The sequence below is a fragment of the Gadus macrocephalus genome, chromosome 5 (genome assembly GCF_031168955.1).
Source record: "Gadus macrocephalus chromosome 5, ASM3116895v1".
In the NCBI taxonomy this organism is placed as follows: domain Eukaryota; kingdom Metazoa; phylum Chordata; class Actinopteri; order Gadiformes; family Gadidae; genus Gadus; species Gadus macrocephalus.
Window position 1 is genome coordinate 5,349,232 of NC_082386.1, and position 26,289 is coordinate 5,375,520.

At 43.1% G+C, this 26,289-nt stretch overlaps 1 protein-coding gene across 1 annotated transcript; it reads left to right on the forward strand.

The window, feature by feature from the left end:
• Window positions 1–2,925: 2,925 nt before the first annotated feature.
• Window positions 2,926–25,449, forward strand: gabrr2a (gamma-aminobutyric acid type A receptor subunit rho2a). The gene is made up of 9 exons (XM_060051840.1): window positions 2,926–4,071; window positions 5,620–5,726; window positions 12,954–13,021; window positions 14,041–14,264; window positions 17,948–18,030; window positions 19,855–19,995; window positions 20,385–20,537; window positions 21,175–21,383; window positions 23,253–25,449. The coding sequence occupies exons 1-9, from the start codon at window positions 3,947–3,949 to the stop codon at window positions 23,589–23,591; spliced, it is 1,449 nt and encodes a 482-aa protein (XP_059907823.1). The 5' UTR covers window positions 2,926–3,946; the 3' UTR covers window positions 23,592–25,449.
• Window positions 25,450–26,289: the final 840 nt, after the last annotated feature.

The following is a 26,289-nucleotide window of genomic DNA, read 5'->3' on the forward strand; positions in this document are numbered from 1 at the left end:
GTTAACTAAGGTTCTTCCGTAATCGGGAAAAGGATGCGGGACCTCCGGGGCCAGCCCTTCCTCGGGGTCGGCGGGGAAACAGCTCCCGACGCTTTCGGCTCAGTCCTGGGGGGAAACGTTCTTTGGTTAACGTGGGGTCGACAACCCGTCTTTTCCCGGTCAGCCCTTCTTCCCGTCTCCCCCGTCCCTAGCCCTTAAAGCTCCTCTCTCGTCCCCGTCCCCCAGGTGCCCCCAATGTCCTTGATTGCCTGGGCCCGCTTGATGCTCCCTCTAGTGCAGCTGGGTGGAGGGGGATGTATCTTCCTTCCACTACCCGTCCACGGGGAGGGTGCTGAAGCGGCTGGCCCCTGGCCAACGGCGTGGGGTTGCCACAGGACGTCCTTCTCTGCTCCCCTTCCCTGATCTTTCCTCCTCCCTTCCCCCCCCCCCCCCCTTGAAGGTTGGTTCATTCCTGTCCTGGTCTTGTTCCTTCGCCTCACAAGCCCTTCTCCTGCAGTGTTGTGGAGACGTATTTGGGACAGACTAGGTATCGCTAGTCCCACCCCTGTGAGTTACCGGTTAAATCCACTCACAGGTCAGTCTCCAAATGCTTCGCTCAACTAGAGACTGAGCTGACCATCAGCCAGGTTTCTCAACCCGGATGGAATAACCACAGAGTTTAAAATAACCTCCCTTGCAGAACCAATACAAAAAAATACATTAAATCAAATAATGTGGTGTTGGAAATAAAATAAAAAAATCTTTTAATTAAAAGCTCTCTCCGTGTTACAACTTGTTTGGCTGCATCTATTCCTGGCCGTTCACGCAACCTTTCAAACGACTCACTTGCCTTTAGAAATCCCCAGATTATTGGTAGGCGGCTAGATCTCAATCGTCTGGTATCGTGGGACTAACACGTTTCCAACACCCAGCCCATTTGGCAGGCTCAACACAAATTTGCTTGTTAGTAGCTACTCTATGCTAATGAAGTAAGTACGAGTCGCATAAAGAAAATTGTTTTCTCTAAAATTTATAATGAACATATGGTCGTTTTGGCACTCGTTCCCAGAAAAAATATGAATCAGTCTATTACCGGTGCCTTTGTTTGAGTTGTGTTCTCCCACTACAAATTAAAGTTTGTATGCTGGTAGCCTTACAACTCTTCTGAGCCCATCATTCATAAAGGCTTGTAATCAAGGAACAGAGTGGATGCCATAATGATCGATAGATCTCTATATAATGAGTGTCACACAGGATCATCCAAGTCAAAACAGAGATGGGTTGATCAAATGCACTGCCATCTTGGCTTGAACGTCTGAAGTACAGGCTCCCCTAAGAGCGACCTTTTATAAGCTGTTAACCCATTTCATCAAGTGTGTTTGTCTCCCTACTAAGTGCTGTCAAGGTCCCCCACTGTGAGGACAACAAAAGGCCCATCCTTCGTTATTACGACGGTGAAATACTAAAGGGTCCTGCGGTGCGAGCTTAACACAACCTGTCATTGTGACTCGGATTTATTTCCTGGGATTCGGTGGCGCTCAGAGCGGTGTGTCCTGGAAGTGAATGGAACTTATGTGGCCTTTCTAATGAGAGCAAAGCCGATCCTCTGCGCCTTTGTTGGCTCTAATGCCGTCGGGGTCAAAGGATGAGCCTTCACAGGCGCTGGGGATGAATCGACACCGGCATAGGCGCCAGCTGTTGGCTCATGTTCATAGATAGATTATGCTAGATATTATATTGCATAATGGATGACTGCATCATCTTGTTTATGTCTGGCAATGCAGTTCACAAGCAATTATGCCAAAGGGTGAAGGAAAAGTCAAACATTAGTTTCCAAAGGGGGGGATTCAGACGTCGGGTTAACTCAGGCTAACCATCGGGAACACTGTTCCCAATGGTTAGCCTGACATCGCTGGACCAATCCGACATTCGCGTCGGTCTGGATCCTCTCAGTTGATTTTTTCGATATCCAAGGGGCGTTATCTACAGTCACCGAGCAGGATGCCTCTTGACTCTTGGCGTACCACTGCTGCTAGTTCCTGATGTAATTTCGTACTCTTGTAAGGGGCGTTAGCAGAAGCAGAAACCTCTCGGAGGCATTCGAGTGTCACTGTGCTCACACAATTAGATCAAACCTTTAGGTCGAGGGAATCCACATGTGGAAGGCTTTAAGGGGCGCATCTAATCACCCTCTCCACGGTCCCTTATCGCCTGACATTTAGACGTTCTCGCGGATGACAAGTGGTTCGGTTGTGCTCGGAAATCGTGGAATTGGCCTAAAACAATATCATCGTGCGATGCACCTTAGGGAACATAATAACTTTATTTAGATTGCACATTTAAAAACAAAGTGCTTAAGAAATAAGAATAAGAAAAGATAAAACCAGGACAATAACATCAATGCAAGGTACTGTCTGTGGGGCAGGGGGAAACAATACTGCTTATATATTCAGCAACCCTGAGAATCCGATTGGTAATAGGAGCAGTGGTATAGGAGAAGTTAAGGTGAAGGTGTGTTTCCCCGCGGCAGTCTCCTCCCGCTACCATAGACACACATATACACCCCCATCTCCTACCATGCATGATGTATTAGCCGTTTGTGAAGCCAATTTGCCGTTGAGTGAATGCGGATGGCACCGAGGTGAGGGCAGTAGGTTGGTCCCCCACTGGCGGTGGAGAGCCCTCAATCCAAGGGGAGGGAGGGGGGAGGGAGGGAGGGGAGTCGGGCGGATGCACTTGAGGTGGTGGTGGTGGTTCTGGCATACAACACCGGAATCCCAATGAACACAACATGACCTCAGTCTGTTGTCTCCTCTGTGTGTAACAAGGCATGGCCAGAAGCTCCCACTATCACTCTATGTATTATGTATAGAGGCCTGTCTTTATATTATAACAACGACCTGGAGTCCAGGGGATGTGACCAGATTGTTCTCTTTTTTTGTGTTCCTCTCAAAAATACCCTATGGACAGAGCGGACATGTTGAAATTAACCAAAAGGCTTTGTCTGTTTAAACATTGCGAGAGAGAGTCCCGGAGAATGTTGGGTTTGTCTCATTTTTTTACATATGCTATGCTCTCTGACACATCGCCAAGGAGCCAGCTCACGCTGAGCCAGAGCGGAACACTGTTAAATCCCTGATGAGCCGTGCTTTGCTCAAAGGCTACACAGTTCCGGGGAAATACGACACACGTGTAGGGGCGGCCAGTAAATCTTCAAAGGGGTGCGCATCTGCCATGCTCACCCCGTCTCCCAACTAGTGGTCTTGCTGTGAGGCTACTTGAGAGCTTCACTCAACTAGCCCTACTGCAGGAAAACCATTGCTGCATCAAATCTGGCATTTCATCTTTACCCCCCCTTCATAACCTTGATAACATATCAATAAAATAGCATTGGCCCATAATTGTTTTAACCATTAAAATATATGCTATAGCCTACTTCAAGCATACACACATGCTTTTTTCCCCGTGTGAAATGCATGTCTTGTGTGTGTCTATACACAATGTACTTTTTTACTGCCAATATAATCCCGTTTTGCAAGCCTCGCTGCACAGATGTTGGGATCGTACGCGCGGGCACGCGCACAGACATACGCACGCACTGCCTGCCAGGTAGGAGGTGCCCCTCGAGCGCGCACTGCTGACGGACGGGCGTGCACGGGTAAGCGCAAGGACGCACGACCACCACATTCCCACCCATTCGCTCCACCAGAGCAGGTCGTGTGGATGCGAGCAGAGAGGCAGCAGAGGGAGCGTGTCAGCGCAGATGTCGCGCATTATAGCATAGCCATCGTGAAGGGCAGGAACACTTATCAGGCTCGTTTCTAACTCTCCATCTCTTGGCACAACGACTCTCATCATCACCATTCTCGCGCTCGCAGCTTGTCATTGAGACGACAATGCGCCGGTCTGTGGAAGGCTGTGGATTGAACAGGGCTTTCGGACTCACCTGTGGAATTCCGTGCAGCGCATGATGCCTTATTGGGTGAAATCACTTGTTGTGCTTCTATGTTTGCTCGTTACCGGAGAGTGCAGCCGGCACCGGCACCGCGTGCGGAGATGGACCGGGACTGTGGAGACGCAGAAGCACGGCACGTAAGTATAAAACAAAATACTTCCAAATTTGCATCGTTGACTTAATAAAGGAAATAAAGTAGAACAACCAGCATAAGGACAGCAGCACATGGATCGAACTATCTGTGACTTCTACTGATTGTCATGACGCGCTGTTTAATTATCGTTCTTATTAACGATCAAACTCCCACAATTGATCCAATCAGGTGACCGTATATGACATGGCCACTCGGCCACTGTTCCTACAAGTTAATTACACGGAAAGACCTTCGAGCTCCAGAGCCAGCCACCGTGGGAACGTTTGGCCCATCTGTCCACCGTTGATAGGACCTCTCTGATCTGATCAGACAAAGCATGTAAAGCATGTAGTGTCTTTTAGAATAACAGGGCTGTCCAAAAATCGATATTCAAGCACCCATTCGTAAAATAACAACGATTAAAGAATGATGTTCTATGTAGTATAGTGTGATTGTTAGTTAGATGTCTTGTTTTTCACATATATATATTTTTAATCATGAGGATGAATTTTAGGACAACTCTATGTCACGAGTGACTAGAAGACAGAAAGAGAGAAATACTGCACATTGTTTTAATGGTGGACATGGACGGATGCATTATTTGGTCTTTTACCTTTACTCTGATGTGATTAGTGCCTTCTGCGTCATCACTATCACATGCAATTATGTTACATCTCCTTTCCTCCCTCTCTCTCTCTCTCTCTCTCTCTCTCTCTCTCTCTCTCTCTCTCTCTCTCTCTCTCTCTCTCTCTCTCTCTCTCTCTTTCTCTCTCTCTCTCTCTCTCTCTCTCTCTCTCTCTCTCTCTCTCTCTCTCTCTCTCTCTGTCTATCCCACTCTCTCTCCGTCCTCTCTTTCTCCCCCCCCCCTCTCTCTCCCTCTCCCTCTCCCTCTCTCACTCTCTCTCTCTCTCTCTCTCTCTCTCTCTCTCTCTCTCTCTCTCTCTCTCTCTCTCTCTCTCTCTCTCTCTCTTTCTCTCTCTCTGTCTATCCCACTCTCTCTCCGTCCTCTCTTTCTCCCCCCCCCCCCTCTCTCTCTCTCTCTGTCGCTGTCTCTCTCTCTCTCAGATCAGGATATTAGGTTTTATCTCTGCTCCTGTGCTGTGTATCTCGGGATGAGGCAATGAAGGCAGTTGTGCATTGTATGGCCGGAATAGGATATGCAGCCCAGGTATCAGAGGGAAAACTAATAAATACAAGGGGATAGCATCTCAACTCCATTTGGGGCTCCACAGGGAGGCTTGTTCCAGCCTTTTGTTGCATGCTGTTACCCTCAATTGAACACGATCCCTGTAAGACATCCAGCACCATCCACCACCCCTCACGAAATAATTTGTAAATGGCGAGGAACATGACAGGCTTCGTTGGACACTCGATGCAGTTACACTCCCCAACGAAGGGGGAAAGAAACACGCGCCACTCTTGTGGGTCAGAGGCGTTGCATGGCCGTGATGTTTCTCTTCCACAAGACTCTAGTGTGTCTGCAGGCTCTCAGCAGGGGGGGACTTGATTCTGATATGATATTCTGCCCCTCTTTACTTTTTTATTTCCTTAGTGCCTTGACCAAGAAGCCCCCGGACGTGACCAAGTCTCGCAAGCCCAAGACAGAGAATCTCCTCAAAGTGGATGATCATGACTTCACCATGAGGCCCGCGTTCGGAGGTGCGTAACGGGAACAGCAGCCACTGCCACATGATTACTGACCGCATTCCCTTTAAACACATGCGTGCTGGTTTGCTGTGGCGCTAAAAACAAAACACGTTAGACTGCAGTTGTTCGGACTCTAACCACTGTTATTACAACCTAGCTGCGGTTATTGTATTCAAGAGAAGCATTATTTATTGGATGATGTGCCTCTTCCATCTGATAAAAAAATAACACGCTCTTCCACGGCCGAGGAAAATGTTGCAGGTGCTTAAAAAAAGCACATAAACCTTGAGTGGGAAAAGGAAGGTGGGGGAAAAGGAGATTGAGAGAATGCAGAAATGCACTCCCAGCGAGTTCAGAACTTTCACAGCTGGAGGTAAAGAACAGCCTCTTTCCAACCCCAACTCTCTTGGAGGCCTGAACAACCTGCTAGCTTGTCAGCATATCTTTTAGCAGCCTACAGCACGTGTCACACTCTTTGATGTGGTCTGGGTGTTGAAATGTGTATGCCAGTGTCAGTCCACCAAGTTCCACCAGCCTCTGACCAACATCGCAGTAGCAACCCATTTAATTTCACACGCCACAACAGTGAAAGTGCAGCCTGCACCGTGTAATTTGGCTGTGTTCCACAAACATTGTGCATTTATTTTTGACCGTGTCTTGTTAGCCATTATTATAGAGAGCCCTCGGTTTATTTACAGTGTCCATATTCCGTTGCACGTTTTTTTCAATCTAACCTGGAGAAGCATTCCTCCTACCTTATCGAGTACCTTTCAATGCCAATGATTTTAAAAAAAATGTATTGAACAATATGAAGACGAATGCGATTCATAGCTGGGTCTGATTGAAGAAAAGTCTAATCAGCGGAAGAGAATGTCTTCCAATGTGAACAAATAGTGCTAAATAGGGGGCGACCACAGCTGCAAAAAAACCACACACCATGTACACCTACGCACACCACCTTTGTCAAAAACAGGGGCGATCTCTAGTAAGGGAAAATTAGACTCACGGAGGTATTCTCCTCTTTAAAAGTGTCATTTGAATTTAATCGAAATCTGAAGAACAGATAGCAGCATGATCCAGAACCTGGAATTACTTTGGTGGGCTTCGATTGCAGGTTGCACCCGTCACCTGATCTGCCTTCTAACTCAACAAGGCAAGAGCCTTGGAGAAGCACTGTGCTCCCCTCTTACCCTCCACCCATTGTGGACAGCCCTGTCAGTGCGGTTATATGCGGCGGCCTGCCAAGATGAGGTTCGAACCACAGAACTTGCGTCATCGTAAACTGTGCACTCCTGCGCTGCTGTTGTGCAATTGGTAACGTTTGAAGCCTATTGGAGCAGCAAATGCTGTCCTGGGGTTGCTCGCTCAAATTTCTGCTCCAGGATTTCTACGTTTTGTCGGCAGCCTTTCAAGTATGAGCCCTTGCCCAGGCCCCAAACCCAAAAATGTAACCCTGTGAGACAGGGAACAACCGCATTACTAAATGGTCTAGATTTCATGTTTGTGATAATCCCTGCAAACACGCTCAGATGGCATTTGGTTCAATAGAGAAAAAGTCACAAGTCTCCGTGTTTGATGTTTCCTCCCCTCTATAGTTGGGATTGTTTGATACAAAAATATGTTGTTGTGGGAGCGGTGGGGAACATTTGTGTGTGTGTTTGCAGCAAACAGGGCACAACTAAACCTGTTTCATGTTCCCCATTCAGACAGTGACGCCAAATAAATCAGACACACATTGATGTGTTAAATTCCTAATCAATGACTGGCATTGATTAGGTGGGTACCATGCAGTTGTTTGACACAATTAAAATGTTATTTTTTTTATATCATGTTTTCTATTATGTTATATCATATTTTCTATTTATTCATTTATTTATAAATAGTGTTAGCCAGCCGCCAGAGGCAATGGATGTAGCAACACTTTAAAGCGTGAATTGATCTTTACCTTGAATGACATGCATTGATTAGGTTGTTGCCGCACAGTTGTTAGATACACATTTAAAACGTGTATTTTTGTATTTATTCATTTATTTATCCACGGGACCGCCAGAAGGCAATGGCAGTAGATACACACGGACGGTTGGGCTGTTCCGCTTAATCTGGAGTATAAAATAACACTTTAAAGCTTGTTGCTAATCCCTGTGTGCGATGGGCGTGGGCGATGGCAGGGGATCCCCCCCTCTGGCCAGATCATTTGATGTTGCCTACAGAGCGACTGGCGTCGGTTATGGGGTTGTGATTGGATGAACACTGTATGCCCGGGCATGGGTTTGAACTGAAAAAGATAAATCGTAATGCGGTATTGCGTTATCAGTGAGCAGATTTGGTTCAGTTGCAGGGTCAGGGGATAGTGTGGGTTGCTACTAACATGCTTAAAGCGACGTCTTTTAGCCTCAGCGCTACTCGCTATTCGATTTTAATGGAGATCACACACGTAGAACACGGTCACACAGGTACTAAAACCCTCGCCTCGCCTTGCCTTCTTCAATGAGTCTTCTGATGAGCATTTGGCCTTGCGCTGAATGCGTTGGCACTGATAAATGAAAAAGTCTAGGTTGCCAGAACTATTTTAGGTGGAGGTGAACGCAGAGATAAAAAAGCATGCTTATAAAGAGGAGGAGAGTGTCTTGGGGCACGCGAGAAACACATCTCAGAATGATCCAGAGTAACCCCCCCCCTCCCTTCCGACAAAAGATGAATGAGAAAATAGTGTGAGCATGTACTGGAGTGGGAGATCTCTATGTGTGCACGCCGGGCTCTATGTATGTGCATTCATACAGTGTGGGACTCAGGCGTGAACATGGTACTGTTATAGACATAAACATTTAACATAAACTCCATTGTTCAGGCCTGGCTTCCTAACAATGGCCACAGACGGTGGACACCTCCCCCCTGAAAGGCCAATAACATGGCATTATTATAACCTTGAGACGGTGATTGTTGCAGCCATTAGTTTGATGTTGTCCCTGTAGAGATTCAATTAGGAGATTGTATTAAGTCACGCCCGTCGCCACTTCAGAGGCAAGAGTAGAATAATCCATTGATTTTCTGCTCATTGATGTGCCCACAACATTTCTATCCAAATGAATACCGTTTTACTGTCCACTGTGGGCTCATAACGCAATGCCATTATCTACTGGAAAGAGATCGCAGAGGACGTTGACTGATGAAAAGCATCTGCCAACTCAAAATGTCATGCACAGATGTGTTCATCGCTGGCCTCGGTCCGATGCGCTAAACGGACATGTTAACCCGGGTGAGTGTGTGTTGCTGTGACTGAGAGGCACCATGGCTCACGGGGAACATTTGAACAGAGTAATCAGAGCCCACGCTTGTTAGATTTGGCATTCATGGCCGAAGCGTGAAGCAGCGCTCGCTGATGTATGGAGGAGACGCGTGCCAGATGTCTCTTGGAGATGCAGGCTTAATTTGCGGGGACTGAAATAGCAGCAGTGGCCTCAGCAGTGGCATCAGCCGTGGCGGCGGCGGCTAGCCATATAGTGTTCTTAGATCATTGAGCTTGTCGTTGTTAGCGTTAGCGCAGAGCCCAGCTTGTTGCAGGGCCCCTCCCCTCCCGCTTCCACCCCAGCTCGAGTAATGATGAGGAGATTACACTGGCAGAGGTTTCCTCCTGCTTATGGGTTAGATAAGAGCATGGGCACCAATCTGTTAAGCGACAAGACAGCTGTTACCATATAAATGACACTTTGCTCCCTAACCGGACGACTGAGGGCTACCCCAGCGGTATAGTAGGTCGAGGCCAATGAGGGGATCATTATTTTCCACAAAATCACATCCGGAAAACCCATCCCGTTGGACTCCATCCAACTTTTCCCCCCCTCCCCTCCGCTACAGATCTGGTTGTAGCAGTTCAAGCTTTATCAGTTTCATGACAAGACAGCTTGGTTTGCTCTTTATTTTCAGAATCACCACAACCGATAGAGGAAACAGCTTCCACAATGCTTCCTTTTGAATAGAAATACATTTATTCGCAGTGTCATAACACAGCCATGGCACATTTATTATGGTTGGATAATTTTGATGGGTGGTGTTTTAGCAAATGTATTGCATATGGTTGCAATTTTGTTCCAATGAGGTAGTGGCCTAGTAGCAATAGTCTCAGGTTTCCAGATGTAATTCGACGGTCGGTAAAGTTTTATTTGCTGATGCACGATCATCACACCAGCCCCATACCCTGTTTTTTAAATGAATGACTATATTGTTTAAATGAGACATCATTGAGATTTACAGCATCTTAACCAAACGTGGTTGGGATGAACCTACCTTATCATTCAACAGAGGAAGTCTGCTTGCAGGTGGGGTAAGGAGTCTCCCCCGGGCACATCTGTCAGGTGTAACACAAGGCTCCAATAATCATGGAGATATACCACAGTCACTAGCTAAATTAATGAACGAATTATGATCAAACCTACACAGAGTGAATAATTCAACACTTTAGAATACTGAGCTTGAATTTCTGAAAACCAAAATCAAAATGTATGAAGTGAAATTGCAATTAAGAAATTCTCTTGATTATATTTTGATTTGGAATATTTTTTGAAAAAAAGAAGAGCCACATTTGCCATTGTTTAATGTTTTTTACATACTTTAAAGAACATTTAAAATACATAAGAATATTGGTGGAGATACTCAATATGGCATAAGGTCATCTCGTGGTTGGGGAAAGTGATTCATATATCAGTTTCCTCGATCCCTGGGTCAAACCGTGTGATGTAGCCTAGTTTAAATCTCAACAAAGTCTTCAATTCCATGACAGCTGACATGAAATATTTATAAATCCTGCTAAATGTATATGTGTGTGAATGGATGATGTACCATGCACAGATTTATTTGTGGATTTGATTTTGTTTGCGGCTTATTTGTAAACTCAACGTATTACCGCGCAGGTTAAAGACCCAGTAAACAAGAATCCCTGTCTGAATTCTATTCGTTGTCAAAGTCAGTATTGTGGATATTAAGAAAGCCTTGAGCCATGAAAAAAAAGTGACACCTGGAACAAAAATATTCAGTCTGAAATAGCCGAGCGCTTTCAAGTCAAGGTCTAATAAATACTTGATTAACCCTATTGTTTAAAAACAAAGCCAACTCCCAAAAGCAGCTTACATACGCCACAAGTTTGCCTTCCTCCCTTTTCTCATTGTCTCAATGTATGCGAAGTAAAACAGGTCATCAGCACAAGAGATAGCATAATAGGAATATCATTGGAAAAGACAATTAGCCAATAGTGTCGTAGCCTGTTGCATGCTTTAAATAAGCATGAATGGGAGTTAAAGTGAGTTTATATTCTAAAGACCCTCTTCCCAGATGAGTTATCGTAGGACAAGGTGTCACTCATAACACTATATGTTATGAGTGACACACTATATGTTGTATGTCTGTATTTGAAAATGTTAAGAAGGTCAGGATAGACACTATATTTATGGGTGGTTAATAAGACCACATGACGGAAAGAAAGAGTGAATTATTCATGTGACGGTGTCTTCTACCTTCACATTTCTCTTCCTTACTTATGTCAATCATTTAGAGCAATCTTAGATCATCATTCCTTCAAAGAAGAAACCAGATATAGTAAGTGATAAAAAACAGACAAAAAATGTCAATCCATTGCCAGGGGGAGAGCCCTATGCTTCACGTCTTCGGCATAACCCTTTCAATTTTTATCGCCTATGATTTATTATCATAACTTAGACTTACAGAAAAAAATCAAACTTGCAGATTTTGTCTCAGAGCCAGTTGGTTCTGAGACAAAATAATAAAGAAACTAGTGCTAGTGATGCGCCTCATTCGCCTGTAACATGTAGTGGCTGGCCAAGAGTTAATTAAGGTCAGTTTGGAATTATTGGATCATGGCCAAACCAAGTTCCTAGACGGGTTGTGTGCAATATACCAATGAGGAATAAACACTGATGAGTGTCAGTATTGATAAAAAATGCTGTGTGCAACATCACAAACATTCCACACAATTCACATAATCAACATTCAAGGCATATTCCCCAGTCTCCGTTTAATTAAAAATTTCCGTTGGCGATGTGGACCTAATATGGTAACAGGTTATCCACCTACACAGACCCGTCATTAGGCCAATTAGGATAATGGACTCCCTTAATTGCTACTCCTGAAAGACACACTGACTGCCAAACTCAGGACTGTAGTGGAAGAGGTTTAGACGTCTGTCTGCCAAAAGCACACAACTCATTCACATTCAACCTACTTTACCAAAGAACGTGAAGTAGAACGCCTTGAATGTTGGCCTATTTCAGAGTAACGAGAACCGTTTTCATATCAAACTCCACTGTGATCTATCGATTGCTAATAAAAATCTAAAGAGACCCAAAGCTTTTTACTCAAACGCTAATTGTACATTCCTCCATTTGAAGGAGAAGCAAGGGAGAAGGTGTAATGCATGCGATAGGGGGCGCGCCTCCTCACTTAGTTGTGGAAAGAACCAATCACCATTCCCCTCACGGCATAAAAATTGGCCGCTATAATCAGCCCTTTTAGCCTTTGCTAATCTTTTGAGGAATACAGTACTGCTGGATATCTATGAGCACATATCACTTCTAAACCTTTTTCCTTGGCTGCGTGAACATATGGGCACACTAAACCACGCTGGTTCGTCCTTACTCTGAGTACGTGCACAGATCAGGCTGTCAAGGCTTGTGTCAGATTGCATGCTTGGTGTGGTGGACAAGTGGCGTCATTCTATCAACAGCTCAATAGCAGCCATCGTTGAGAGTAAATGGAATATGGAGTTGTTTTAAAATAGTTCCCTGGTGGTTTTTTTTCCGCTGCAAGGACACTTTTGAGTGTGTGAGTAGTAGTAAAGTAGATTGGTTCAATATTTGTATGCTGTATGTTTACAAGCACATGATTGCCTTGCATGGGTTGTATAGAACCAAAATCATTTTAAAACTGTAAGTTTCTGTTTTTTTTATTTTTGCGATTGCACTTTATTATGTCGGATCCCTTCCAACTGATGATGAATTACAAAATATTGTTTTTTTTATTGTGAGATTGCATTTTAAATTGGTTCGCGTGTCACACTACACCTCATAGAAGAAAAGACGAAGTGTGTGTCAAACATGGCAATACAACGCATAACCAACTTTCCCACACACCCAAGCTATAAACAAACATTTGATGACATTGCTAAAAATGTTTGCCTTTTTTGACTGTGCTTCATTGCTGAAACCATTGCTTTCAATTTCTGTTTACTAGGGCCAGCAATCCCTGTAGGAGTGGATGTACAAGTGGAGAGTTTAGACAGTATCTCTGAAGTGGACATGGTAAGGATAGCCCCTCCTAAGCACAGGTGCTATCATTAGGTTTGTGCTCTGGAACAATCATTCAAGTTTATGATGTCTTCGACAAGGGAACTGCAATTAAATGTGTCCTTTTTATATAGGCAAGGAAAGTATATTAAGACAGTCACGGTACAGGCTCCTGACAAGAACCACTCAGCCAATCAGAATCAGCAGGCAATCGGCAACTAACGCCAATCAGCATGTGCTTTAATTGTACCATCAGATGTCTATTTGCACTGTGTGAACAAGCAACCTTTAATGAATTATTTAATCAGGATGCAGGCATAGTCTTAAAAAATACCTTATTCTTATGAACACATGGATCTGATGTGTATTATTCAAGTACATCACACCAGTTCTTTGAACTCAGCATCACTAACTCCCTAAATGATAGTTATAAATAATGACAATATTCTTTGTCAGATAATTTTCTATAGTTCAACGTTTGCATGATATGATCTGGATAAATATAATTACACATGCATTGGATTGGATTTTTTGATAGCTGAGGTGAAAATTTTAATTATACTTTGGACACATAACAATATGCTAATAGACGTTATGCTAAACATAACACAGAACAACCAAGTGGGACAACGAAAGATGACTGATCTAAGGCAATGATTCACAGCAAGGATTAAAGTTACATTATGTAGGAGAGTAACACCGCAACAACTCCTAAAGAGCTAAAGGGCTCTTTGCACTGGCAAACGGACCAAAGGAACACCCAATGGAGAGAACATCAGAAACCCTAAGATAATAATGTGTGGTTGCTTCTGCCAAAATCAAAATGGTTCAACAAAACATAAGTATTTATTCATTTAGTTCATGTATTTTAAATAATTGTTTATGTATTATTCATATGTATTTAATAAACAGACAATTATTCGGATCTGAGCATAACACAATCAGGGACACTTTGAATCACAGGCCTTTAAACAATTATTTCTTAAACAGGACAAAACTATTAAACAAGGTGTTGAATGTTGCTGTCTCCCCAGGACTTCACCATGACGCTGTACCTGCGTCACTACTGGAAGGACGAGCGCCTGTCGTTCACCAGCAGCACCAACAAGAGCATGACGTTTGACGGGCGCCTGGTCAAGAAGATCTGGGTGCCCGACGTGTTCTTCGTCCACTCCAAGCGCTCGTTCATCCACGACACCACCACGGAGAACATCATGCTGCGCGTCTTCCCGGACGGACACGTCCTCTACAGCCTGAGGTACGAGGCCCCGTCTTACCACCGTGAGGAACTGATCACGCGTCAAATCTATCATTACGGGGGAAAAAACTATTCAAGAAAGAATAATTATTGCCGTTGTGATTACAAATTGCGACGTGCAAATGTAAAACAGCATGGAAACGAAATCCGAATAGAAACCCGGCCTCGTCAACCAGAGGTGTGTAATTCAATAACATCTTTGGATTTATAACATATTTTTATACTCTTTCAGTAGTCGTGTGAACCCCCTTTACAAGGCTTAATCATTCTGTGGCCAATGATCTACAATATTCTACAAATTATTTATTAGAACATCAGAATCGCAATCTTAATCGATTTGCCCTGAAAAAAAAGCAGCTCTTAGCAAGAATGAGAGCCAGTGCAAAGTTTTCAAACAGGAACCGTTTTTATCCCTATCCCCCCCCCCCCCCCACATGACCCTGCAAGCGCTTTGTGTTCACACCAACGTCTCTCTGTGTGGATGTCGTTTTGAGAGCAAACATTTTTTCGAGCTAAAATTGTCCACATTGAGAAAGCTAAAGGTAGACAAGGAAATTCCACCAGGACTTGACTGTGAAATATCGGTTCAGTTATGTTGGACAAAGGCCTATATGTTTTATATTCCACAACGCTATCGAAGTAACAAAATAGCCTCCATCCGTGTTCGAAGGATTCTTGGTAAAACATAGGACTGATTCATACTGTAGATTCTGAAACAGTGAAAGACTGCATGCCAGCTGTCCTTGAATATGTAGTGCCCCCAATGATTAGGTGTTCAATGTAATAAGGTATCCTTGTACTGCATATATTAAAAAATATTATGTATATGTCTTGATAATCAGTTGATAAGGATGTGGGCTGACGAATCAGAATCACACTCAGACAATGATAGGTTTTTGTTTACTTTATAGTCAACAGAGCGCTGTGATGTAGCAGAATTGTGCACTTATGTGAGATTCTTTGAGGTAGTGGGTTTTTGAAAAGATGCGCTGAGACTTCTGTTGAATGAAAACAACATGATCACTTGTTGCTTGATGTATTTATATCAGGCAACATGATCAGTTGTTGCTAGATTGATTCATGGCTGAGGCCACTGATTTTGATTAATAATTTGAATAATATGAATGAAATTAATAACAAGTGTACTTCTGGCAGATTGTTACATCAACATTCAATGTTAAAAGGTTCAATGTCTTTTGATCTGCCTGATTAATTAAACCAATTTTGAATTCAAAGTGAAGGGTATTATTGAGAAATATAATACATGACGTATAACAAAGGTTTATGTAGGAATGTGTGATCGGACTGCCCTATTTTTTGTTGGACAAAAAAGTTGTGAAGCATTTGATCTTAAGGAAGGTAGTGGCCAACCACAGTACATTTGGATGTGAGAACGGCAAAGTTGGGGCCAATTGCGGATCAAATATACCATTGAAGTGAACAAAAGTAAATACTCACTACTCATGAATGGATAATTATTGGTAAAACATTTATTCCTATATGTTTGTTCTGCCATGACCATTGCCCTTTATGAATGGATGTGGCAGCTCCATTAATTATCTCTTTATAATAATAATAATACATTTCATTTAGAGGCGCCTTTCAAGACACCCAAGGTCACCTAATGTGACCTTGGGTGTCACATTAGTGATAATGTATCACTCTCTCTATTTGCTTTGACTTAGCCTCTCCATAGCTATGGGTCAAAGGTGTATGCAAATACAACTTAAGTCATTTCTGAGTGTGGTCTTGGTAATAGTCATTCACAGGTGCCTAATGCAGCTGTATGTGCCAAGCATTTGACATTATTAACATTTGGCTGATTGCCATATTATCTATCTTTTTTTCATAAAATTCTGCTTTTGTTGCGTATACCTCTCATGGGAAGAAATGCCGTATATGCCGTCTTTGAAATCCTTTTGATTGTTAAAAAGTTAAAAAGCTTCTGTAGCAAAAATGTTGAACCACCTCACGATATTACAGGCAGATTTTGAGCCAGATTCATGGCCATTGCTATTGTCCTGGTTTCTATCCTTCACAGCTGCAATTGGGCAGAATCCAATGTCATGTCATAATGGTCAAGTAAAAATAGTGCGATTTTTTGATATAAGAGGTGTTTATCACAAAGCAGAACAACATGTACAGACATATTTTGTGTGCACATTGACTAAATCATGACGTGGAGGCAGATACAGAGACTGGTGAGAGAGAAACAGAGAGAGAGAAGGGGTACGTATAGTCATGCATCTCTGATATGTTCCGAATGCATCTGCAGGGTGGTCCGGGATAATTGGCTTTTAAAAACAGGCATGTCGCTCAAGAGCTTAAAATAATAAACAAGTGAGTAGCCTTCCCTTGGTTCACCTGGTGGATGGACCCCTGGTCGGGGACCCAGCTAAGAGCATCACTGTTCCCTGTGCTACAGACAACAATTCATTCACTCAAGAGGTGTTTATCACAAAGCAGAACAACATGTACAGACATATTTTGTGAACCAAATCCAAAACCAAGAAATGTTCTGTTCAGAATCATTAACATTTAAGAAAAGGTCTTGCATGAGTCATAGCACTCATGTTGTCACTGAATTCACTTCAACGCCTTAGAGAATACGAGGAAAGTACACAAAGGGTAACCGACACAAAGAACACTATTGGAAAAGCATTTATTGTGGTTGATGTTCAATCATTTAAACACGTTACACAGATACACTTTAAGAAAGTGCTCATCTGGTGGACTTTGATATCCGGATGCATCAAGTTCCAGTTGTACAAGCGTTGCTATAGGAACATTCATTCAACCAGTTTAAAAAACCCATCCTTGATCCTTGAGAACCTTGTTCAATAACACCATAAGTGAGTATTCACTGTGGAAGTACCCAGATCAACAAAATATTGACGATACTATAATTATTATTCAAGAATATTGTTACTGGTGTAGTCACCATAAGCAGGGCCAGGCCACTATTCTTTAAAAATGTTACCCAGTTCTGAACAGGCAGCTATATTAAGCACTCCTTATCAAGGGAGGGTTGTAAGGAGCACCCAGGGTAACAAAATAACAAAAACACCCAGAGATGATTGACAAGAAAGTACTATGTAGATATGTGGGGGGGACATCTTTGAATCCATTAGAAGGAGCCTGACATTTAAAGAGCACGAAGAACGGGGATGTTTGCATTATCATATTCTTTATGAACATTATTATACTCTTTATGAAATGCAATTATTAAATATGCTGTGTTTGTGTGTGTGTACACGTGTGTGTCTGTGTGAGTACGTGTGCGTATGCTCATGGTGTGTCTGCGTGTGCGTGTGTGCATGTTTGTGTTTTATATGTGTATACGTGTGTGTGTGTGTATGTGTGTGTGTGTGTATATATGTGTGTGTGTGTGTGTTTAATAATGTGTGTGTGTTTGCGTGCCTGCGTGTGTGCATGTGTGTGTGCGTGTGCTTGGCTGGTATTCCCACCACGATGTGCTCATCGTGGTGCCCAGCCCTCCTCTGTGTTTGTTATTTTCGTTGCAACCCTTAAAGCCGGTGTTCACTAACTGATGAGGAGAGCATGCAGTCGATAGTGTCCCACACAGCATGGCCTCCCCTGGGGGCTTTCATCAGCGTGTCTATAATATCCCAGTGTGCCTTGTATCGGGTGCTCATTGCTCTCCATGCTTCTGTGTTGAACAGGGTGACGGTCACAGCAGCCTGCAACATGGACTTCAGCCGCTTCCCACTGGACTCCCAGACATGCTCGCTGGAGTTGGAGAGTTGTGAGTGGTGGAGAACATAATTTATATGAATTGGAATATTAATAATAATCAATTTTATTATGGTTGTTTGTTTGAGGTATTGCATCTCCCTGTCAGAGGGAATTTACTCAATCAAACCCTGGCTGTTGTAACAACCAGAAATCTGCCATTTGGCTCAAATGTCAAATGATCAATGAAAAATTGAATTAAAAAGGGAAAACAACATTTTTGCAAAACAAAATGCAAGAATGTAGCACATTACAACATGATTACACGGTAAGCACTAGAATTCGGCCCTGAAATGGGATAACAATGAAAAATAAATAAGACATAACTAAGAACTCTTGGCCTTACTAAGTTAACATTAATGAATCGAATAACACATGACGTGAAGCGTTTCAACCTCAACAGCGTAAGCATTCTCTCAACAACAAATCCAACATTTGCACAGTTTAGATATTTTGTGGCTTGGGCATTTAACCAATCACATTAACTGTGGAACAAGAAGCAGTGCACTTATGTTGTTAATCACCAGCGTGCACATTGACTAAATCATGACGTGGAGGCAGATACAGAGACTGGTGAGAGAGAAACAGAGAGAGAGAAGGGGTACGTATAGTCATGCATCTCTGATATGTTCCGAATGCATCTGCAGGGTGGTCCGGGATAATTGGCTTTTAAAAACAGGCATGTCGCTCAAGAGCTTAAAATAATAAACAAGTGAGTAGCCTTCCCTTGGTTCACCTGGTGGATGGACCCCTGGTCGGGGACCCAGCTAAGAGCATCACTGTTCCCTGTGCTACAGACAACAATTCATTCACAGTGTCTCAGCACCGCCACCATTTAAGCATTTGAAAGATTGGAATCCTTCCAAAGAAATTGCCTCTCCTTTTCATCGTGTCGCTAAATATAGAGGCCTCAGAGTGCTGCTGATTGGGGGGTTGTTTTGCTGTTTATCACTTCCATGGAGTTGGAAATCATCCCACTTGAACCAGATTTTTTCACCAGTGATATTAATTGAACCTGTCCGGCACTTTTAACGGCTTGGACTTTTGGAAGTCGTTTTGTCTCATCATTGAATATATATATTTTTAAATATCATGATTTGATTTCCCGATTTAAAATAGATTCTGTAGTCAGTAAATAGGGATTGCTGGGATGTAGTCCAGTCCACTGTGCACTGTGCACTATGAAAGGCGGCGTGTCAAATTATGGCATGAAAGCAGTGTGTCCTCTGTATTGGATTTTATAATTTTTATATTTTAAAAAGTTATAACAACTGACTGCAATAATGTAAACACACAAGACAAAAGGAAAAAAAAATCCTCAGACTATTAGAAGGTTTTTACACCCCTAGTATATATAAGGTTGTGATGGCTGAACAGGTATCAATATCTGGTATCCAGTATCCAGATCTGGTCTGCCCACTTCAAGGCCTCACAATGATAAGACATCCACATGCAGGCTGAACCCATGCAAATCATATTTCCCAAACCGGACCTGACTGTGCTACATCTCTACACACAGAACGGTTCTGTGAAATTGACACTGATATTTCTACCTTGGAAAGAACAACCACTTAGAACATCAGCACCACATGCAAGAAAAAGGGCATCTTGAATGATTCTTTAAAGCTGCTGTAGAAAGCAGAAGACTTTGAAGATTTTAAACGAAATCTCCCTCACTGCTCCTTCCCTTGTTGGCCCACTATTGAATGTTGCATTTCACACACCTGGGGTTGACAGGCAAAATGGATTCAACAAATTCAACTGGAGTGATGGCTTTTTTTAGCTTTCCCGACAGCACCTTTAATTGCATGTTGTTTGCTTGGCGGATGTGTGTCAGACGCCTACACCGACGAGGACCTCATGCTGTACTGGAAGAGTGGCGACGAGTCCCTCAGCACAGACGACCGGATATCATTGTCTCAGTTCCTCATCCAGAAATTCCACACCACATCCCGCCTGGCTTTCTACAGCAGCACAGGTATACAATCAAGGGAACACATCCCCTGTACATGTTCTGCGCACACCAACACACACGGTTTGGATTGAGATGGAGAGAAAACAAAACATAAAGGCACAGGAGTAAATTGAGCTACAAAACTGCTGCAAACCAAATTAAAACACAGAAATGAGTTTGCATGCTTCTTGTTTGGTCGTAAAAAAAAGGGCACAGAAAGCTCAGAGGCCTGTGTTTATGTTGGCAAATACATTGCCAACCGCTTAATAGCTCAACCATTCATGTTTTATTATGATGCACAAATATCGACTATGTTGCTGGCACCAACATGATATTCCCCTGTCAGATCTTTCCAAACAACATCGTTTATCCCCCCTCCCCCTGTATGATTCTTCCCTCCCCTTTCATTACAGGCTGGTACAACCGTCTGTACATCAACTTCACCCTGCGGCGCCACATCTTCTTCTTCCTGCTGCAGACCTACTTCCCGGCCACCCTGATGGTCATGCTGTCCTGGGTGTCCTTCTGGATCGACCGGCGGGCCGTGCCCGCGCGAGTCTCCCTGGGTGCGTCGACATCCTCCAGAACCCCTTCCAATGCTGCTTTGACTGTCTGTTGAGCACTCTGCATGCCTGATGAGGGGATGGGAGGATGATTTATTTTTTGCTGATTGATGTTGCGTGGTTTTTGTTAATTTGTAAAGAACTCCCTGAATACTTTTGGTGTGACTTGTACATTACTTAGCTTCGCTGAGCACTCAATCCATCAACGGCGTGCACACACACACACACACACACACACACACACACACACACACAAATGCGTGCACATACGCCACCAAGCACACACACACAGGCCCCCACATTGACACTAAGACACGAAACATGCATTTATTATATGCATCAGGGTAGGTTCATTTATTCTCCTCTTCCCTTGTCATTTTGTCATAATGCTATTAACCATTTTTCACTTTGCTGTGTTTTGTCATGTACTGCATTTCCTTTTTCCGCCATCTGTTTTCTTTGACTTTTGGGGTGAGGAGGCTTGATAAGATTCAGATTGTTTACCCACACACTTCATTCTGGCAGAGCGGCTGCCGGGAAACTCATTTAACCGACAAGATGCTAATATTTGATGCGAGCGGTTGGACGACGCAGCACTTTAACACTGCGCTGCCCTCCTGTGTGTGTGTTCGCTCTCCAGGCATCACCACGGTGCTCACCATGTCCACCATCATCACGGGGGTCAACGCCTCCATGCCCAGGGTGTCCTACATCAAGGCGGTGGACATCTACCTGTGGGTCAGCTTCGTCTTCGTCTTCCTGTCCGTGTTGGAGTATGCCGCCGTCAACTACCTGTCCACCGTCCAGGACCGGCGCGAGCGCAAAATGCGGGAACGGGCGAGGTCACAGGTAAACATTGCGCCAAGTAAGCGGAAAGAAATGGTGGAAAGGTGAATCCTGAGGATCATAAAAAAAATTGGCGGCATGTGGCTAAGAAGGAAGAGTGGGTTGACTGGAAGGTTGCTAGGTCGATCCCCGGCTCCTGAGTGTCGAGGTGTCCCCTGAGCAACCCTCACTGCTCCAGACCAGCTGGCTCGCCCTGCCTGGCTGACTCCGCGTCGGTGTGTGAATGTGTGAATGAATGGTCGAATGTGAGGCAATATTGTAAAAGCGCTTTGAGTGGCCAGTGGTTAGAAAAGTGCCAATAAATGCAGTCCATTTACCATTTAGATATAAAGGATTTAAACTTGTTTACATTGTTTCTAATGATTTTTTTAAAGGGGACATATTACGAAAACAACACTTTTCCTGGGATTTGGGGTGTTGTTTTGGGTCTCTGGTGCTCCCACACGCATACAAACTTTGAAAAAAGTCTGTACATGATTTTTTGAGTGAGATATGCATTTCTGAAAGTACCCCGCCTACAGTTACCAAATGAGCGAGTCAGTTTCGGGCGCCCCCTCCTACGTAGGAAGGGGGCACAATTGAATATTACCTCCCACTTCCCCACTCCCCTCCAATCAGAGCCCAGCTAAGATTTTGCGGACCAGCGGACAAGCAGCTCCGGGCGGGGGGAACTCGGCGGCAGCTCAGCTCCGGGAATACAATCCCTTTCTCTGCCGGACTGCCGCCGAGCTCCCCCCGCCGGAGCTGCCGGACTGCTGCCGAAGCTACGGCTGCAGTCCGGTGGAAGAGAAATGGAGGAGTAAGGGATTGTACTCCCGGAGCTGAGCTGCCGGACTGCCACTCCGTTATTTGAGTTTGGCGGCCGGCTCAAATACTATTTTTACTTGTTGGGAAAACACCATACTATGTCTCCTTTAATCTTATTTGTATAAATTATCCTTGCATTTAGAGATGGTTCCCTTCCTCTCTCCAATTGAGTAGTTTGACGTTAGTTAGCATTCACATTCCGTCTGACACGGAGGCCATTGCCCATCTCCTGACTCCATTGTTGTGTAGAATCTTTAAGCTGTCTTTCATCCTTGTAGACTGCTTCCATCAAGAGCGTATTGCAAATTAACTTGGCCTGTTTCACCATGGCGGACTTCAGCCGTGGCCAATCCTTAATTATCCATGATGGACACTCCCCTAACCTTTCTACGCCTTTGTTGTTACTGCCCACAATGTGAATGTTCCCCTATAACAATCATGCACACCCTTTGCCTCGTTGAAGAAGCTTGGTAATTTGCTTGCCTGTGTCTACCCACGATCATGCTTGATTAAATCATATACTTTGCTGTCAGGGAAGTGTCCTAAAATAACTGATTTTTCATCAACTATCTACTGAAGACATAATCTTCTATCTTTAAAGATGCTGCCAGTAAGATACAATCGCTATCATTGAGTGGAATTTGTTCGAAATGTCATGAACACTTAGCTAGTTAGTGATAAGCTCTGTATGTGACGATTTCGATTTTAGGTAGCTCCCGTACACATTTCTGAGTACAAGCTATCCATCTTGCCTATTAATCACATGCGCACACACACGCTAATCACCTCTAAGAACACAATGTTCTTAGAAGTGGTGAAAGATAGGGAGTGAGGGCATTTCATTTCAGTTGTTTATTGTCAAAATCTTGCTCTCTCCTGCCCTCTCTTCACAACTCTCAAATCGTATTTATAGCAACTTGAAGTGACCTTCCCTCCCGCCGTGTTATCCAAGCACATGATGACATCTCGTTTAGTGTCTAAATGATTTTTTTCATGCCGGAAATAGCATAACTCTGTCGTCTCAGTCGTTGTTCTGATCGCCGTTCCTCCAACCTTCTCCCTCAGTCCCTGGCATGCACCTGCGGGATCTCTCACACGCGCACCATGACCATGCTGGACGGCACCTACAGCGAGGCCGACACCAACAGCCTGGCGGGCTACACCGAGGACCCCATGGGCCCCGAGGAGGAGCAGGAGATGCGCGGGGTGTCGGTGTCAGAGAAGCCCGAGCACATGGTGGTGCACCTGTCGGTGAGCAGCGAGTCCACGGCCACCAAGAAGAAGCGGAGCTTGCGCGCCCTCAACATCATGCAGAACACTCACGCCATCGACAAGTACTCCCGGATGTTCTTCCCCGGGTCCTACATCTTCTTCAACCTCATCTACTGGTCTGTGTACTGCTAAGCAGGATTGGCCAGGGGGGGAGCGGGGACATGTTTGTACAAAGACTTCCCCCCTAGAAGCGCTGTCTAAATGCTGGAGGACGGATTTTGGTGTATCGTTTTTGTGGATATGTACAGAGCCGGACGCCTGGAGAGAGAGAATGGCGCACTGGCGTTGCATTCAGCAAATGTTTGCATGGAGAACCGGAGTTTTGATTTCGTTATTTTTTTGCTTTATGCGGCATTTTGAATGTTCTTCTTCTTTGTTTTAAACAAATGTTGTTTTTTTTGTCAGTTGGTACAAAGTACAAAGCAGACAAAAAGTGGTTGATTCTGAAAAGTACATTGTCCTAAGACTTCAGACAATCTATGAGTTATTCTGACAACAATTATTAGGGTGGCATTAAAATCAGCTAGTGTAGTGGTTAAATAGTTTTGTGTGCACTTAAAGGCCCCTCCAGTGTTTTGTGTTCATTTTTTAGGTTCCGATATTCTCTTTTTTTAAGGGCGACCCCTTCCTCAAGAGATGTCCACGTTCACAGAGGTGCATTAATGGGAAATAAATGACTTCAGCGACGCTATTAAAACCTGACATAAGAGTTAGTCAAAGCTGGCATTTCACCACACCTCACAAAACAGATTATTTAGGCAGTTTTAGAGCTACGCATAAAAAAAAATCTCAGATGAATGTTTATTACATTTAATAAAAGGAATGTTATTCAACAATGTAAAGAATATCTGTTAACTTTCGCTATCGGATTTTAATGGTTTTGAACAACATTTATGTTTACTTTTTATTATTTAATACTATTTTTATTTTATTTCTAAAGACATTATTGTATGAGACAAATCCACGGCCCAGATAAATTAGGGTGATTGCCTCGCTCTTGCCTGATTGACATAAAGCCACGAGTACAGTCTTCTCGAGTTGAACCCTCTCTTGACCCACTTATCAGGCGACATAAAGTTCGGCTTTTCAGCATTTATTTTCAGAAACCTTGATTAACCACAGATTATAACTCCTTCGAAGAAAAAAAAGGAATGAATGATGCTTTTAAGTTTTCATCAATGTCTTTATGTTTTTATGAAGGCAGTTGGTTATGTTTTTGAAGAGCTTCAAACTTTATGTTTGTATTAAGGCATAGTAGATACTAAAGAGTGAAAAGGTTCAAACCAAAGCAAAATCGGACTGTATCATGATGCTTCGAGAGAGATTTTGAAGAAGCTGGAACTTCATGAGGTGCTAAACACTGTAGAGAAATATATAAATGAGTATAACCATTCCAGTAAAAGTACAACGGCCACAATATTTGAGAATTATCTCAATACATTGTTATGAACAAAAGCCAAGTAGGCCTACAGCTGCAAGACACATTACAATGTTTTATAAATGTATGTATTTGATCAATACGAAAATGAGGTCTTAATTTAGGAAAGTGTAAAAGAATGTATTTAAACAATGCACTATGTGTACACACACACACAAATCAAATTATTTTATATTTGTGATGCTTAATTAATAATTTCTACAGACAAATAGTATTATAATATAAACATTTGATACAGAAGGCAACAGTGGTTCTAGTATTTGTCAACCGTGGAGAACAAAAAGTGATTAAAAATAAAGAGCAAACAGTGCGTTTGCAAACCTAATTCTAAATAATGATACTGTAAAGTCTGTGAATAAACTATTGTTAGTATGTGGCCCAATCGCTGTAAGCACTCACATGTTGGGCATCAAAGAATGTTGAAATGTGTTTAATTGGAATTAAGTTTGTGTATATATTAACTGTGCCATTTCCTTAAAAAGTTCTGTTCATAATTGTTCATAATGCAACTAACTATGTTATACACAAATTAAATAAAATCTTTGTATTTTATGTTTGGGGAACTGGAAAAAAATTATTATGTTGCAGAACATTTGATATTTTGCGCACTCTGCATCACGATGAGCTGTATGAAGATACAATGCAGTTTATTAAGCTTCACATATTGCATCTTAATCTTATTAGAGATTAAACTGTCAACAACCACATTCTCATCTATCTTTTAAAATTACAGACTTTATTTGGTATGATTGGACAACTTTGCAAGACGCTGTTATTTTATTAAAATGTATACATTTATGAGTTCAATTTACTAAGCTTTTTTACAATCTTTTCATTGATTTTGTGGAGGAGTTTGGGCTCAAGTGTGTTTGATTTGTCTAAAGTAAATGGTGGTTCGTAGGTCAAGCACTATGAAACTAAATTAGCAATGTGTAGGTGGGTGTACCATTGTCCATTTGTTCATGAACTATATATGGCTCATAAATAAATGGATATGGATAGATTCATATTTTTTAAACGCACAATGTGTGTTTGTGTGTGTCTGCGCGTGTGTGTGTGCTAGCATGTGTGTGCGTGTATGTCGGCCAAATGCATGGTCGAAACAGTCAAAACATGTTGAAAACTGCCATGGCTTGCCTAGAGTTCACAATGCCTAGCATGATGCCTAGGCAGCACCTGTGCTTCCATTCACATACAAAAGAGGCAAATTATAGTTATTTTATTTTAACTCTAGTTCTATTGCTTAAAGGGATACTTCACCCATTCAGAACCGACGTTCTATCATTATAAAATCGTATTGTAATATAAAAAAAGAAGCTTTTTTTAACCCGGTCTTCCCTTGGCCCAGCTTTCTTGATCTAATTTTCTCCTTTGCTTGCCTGCTAGAGGGGC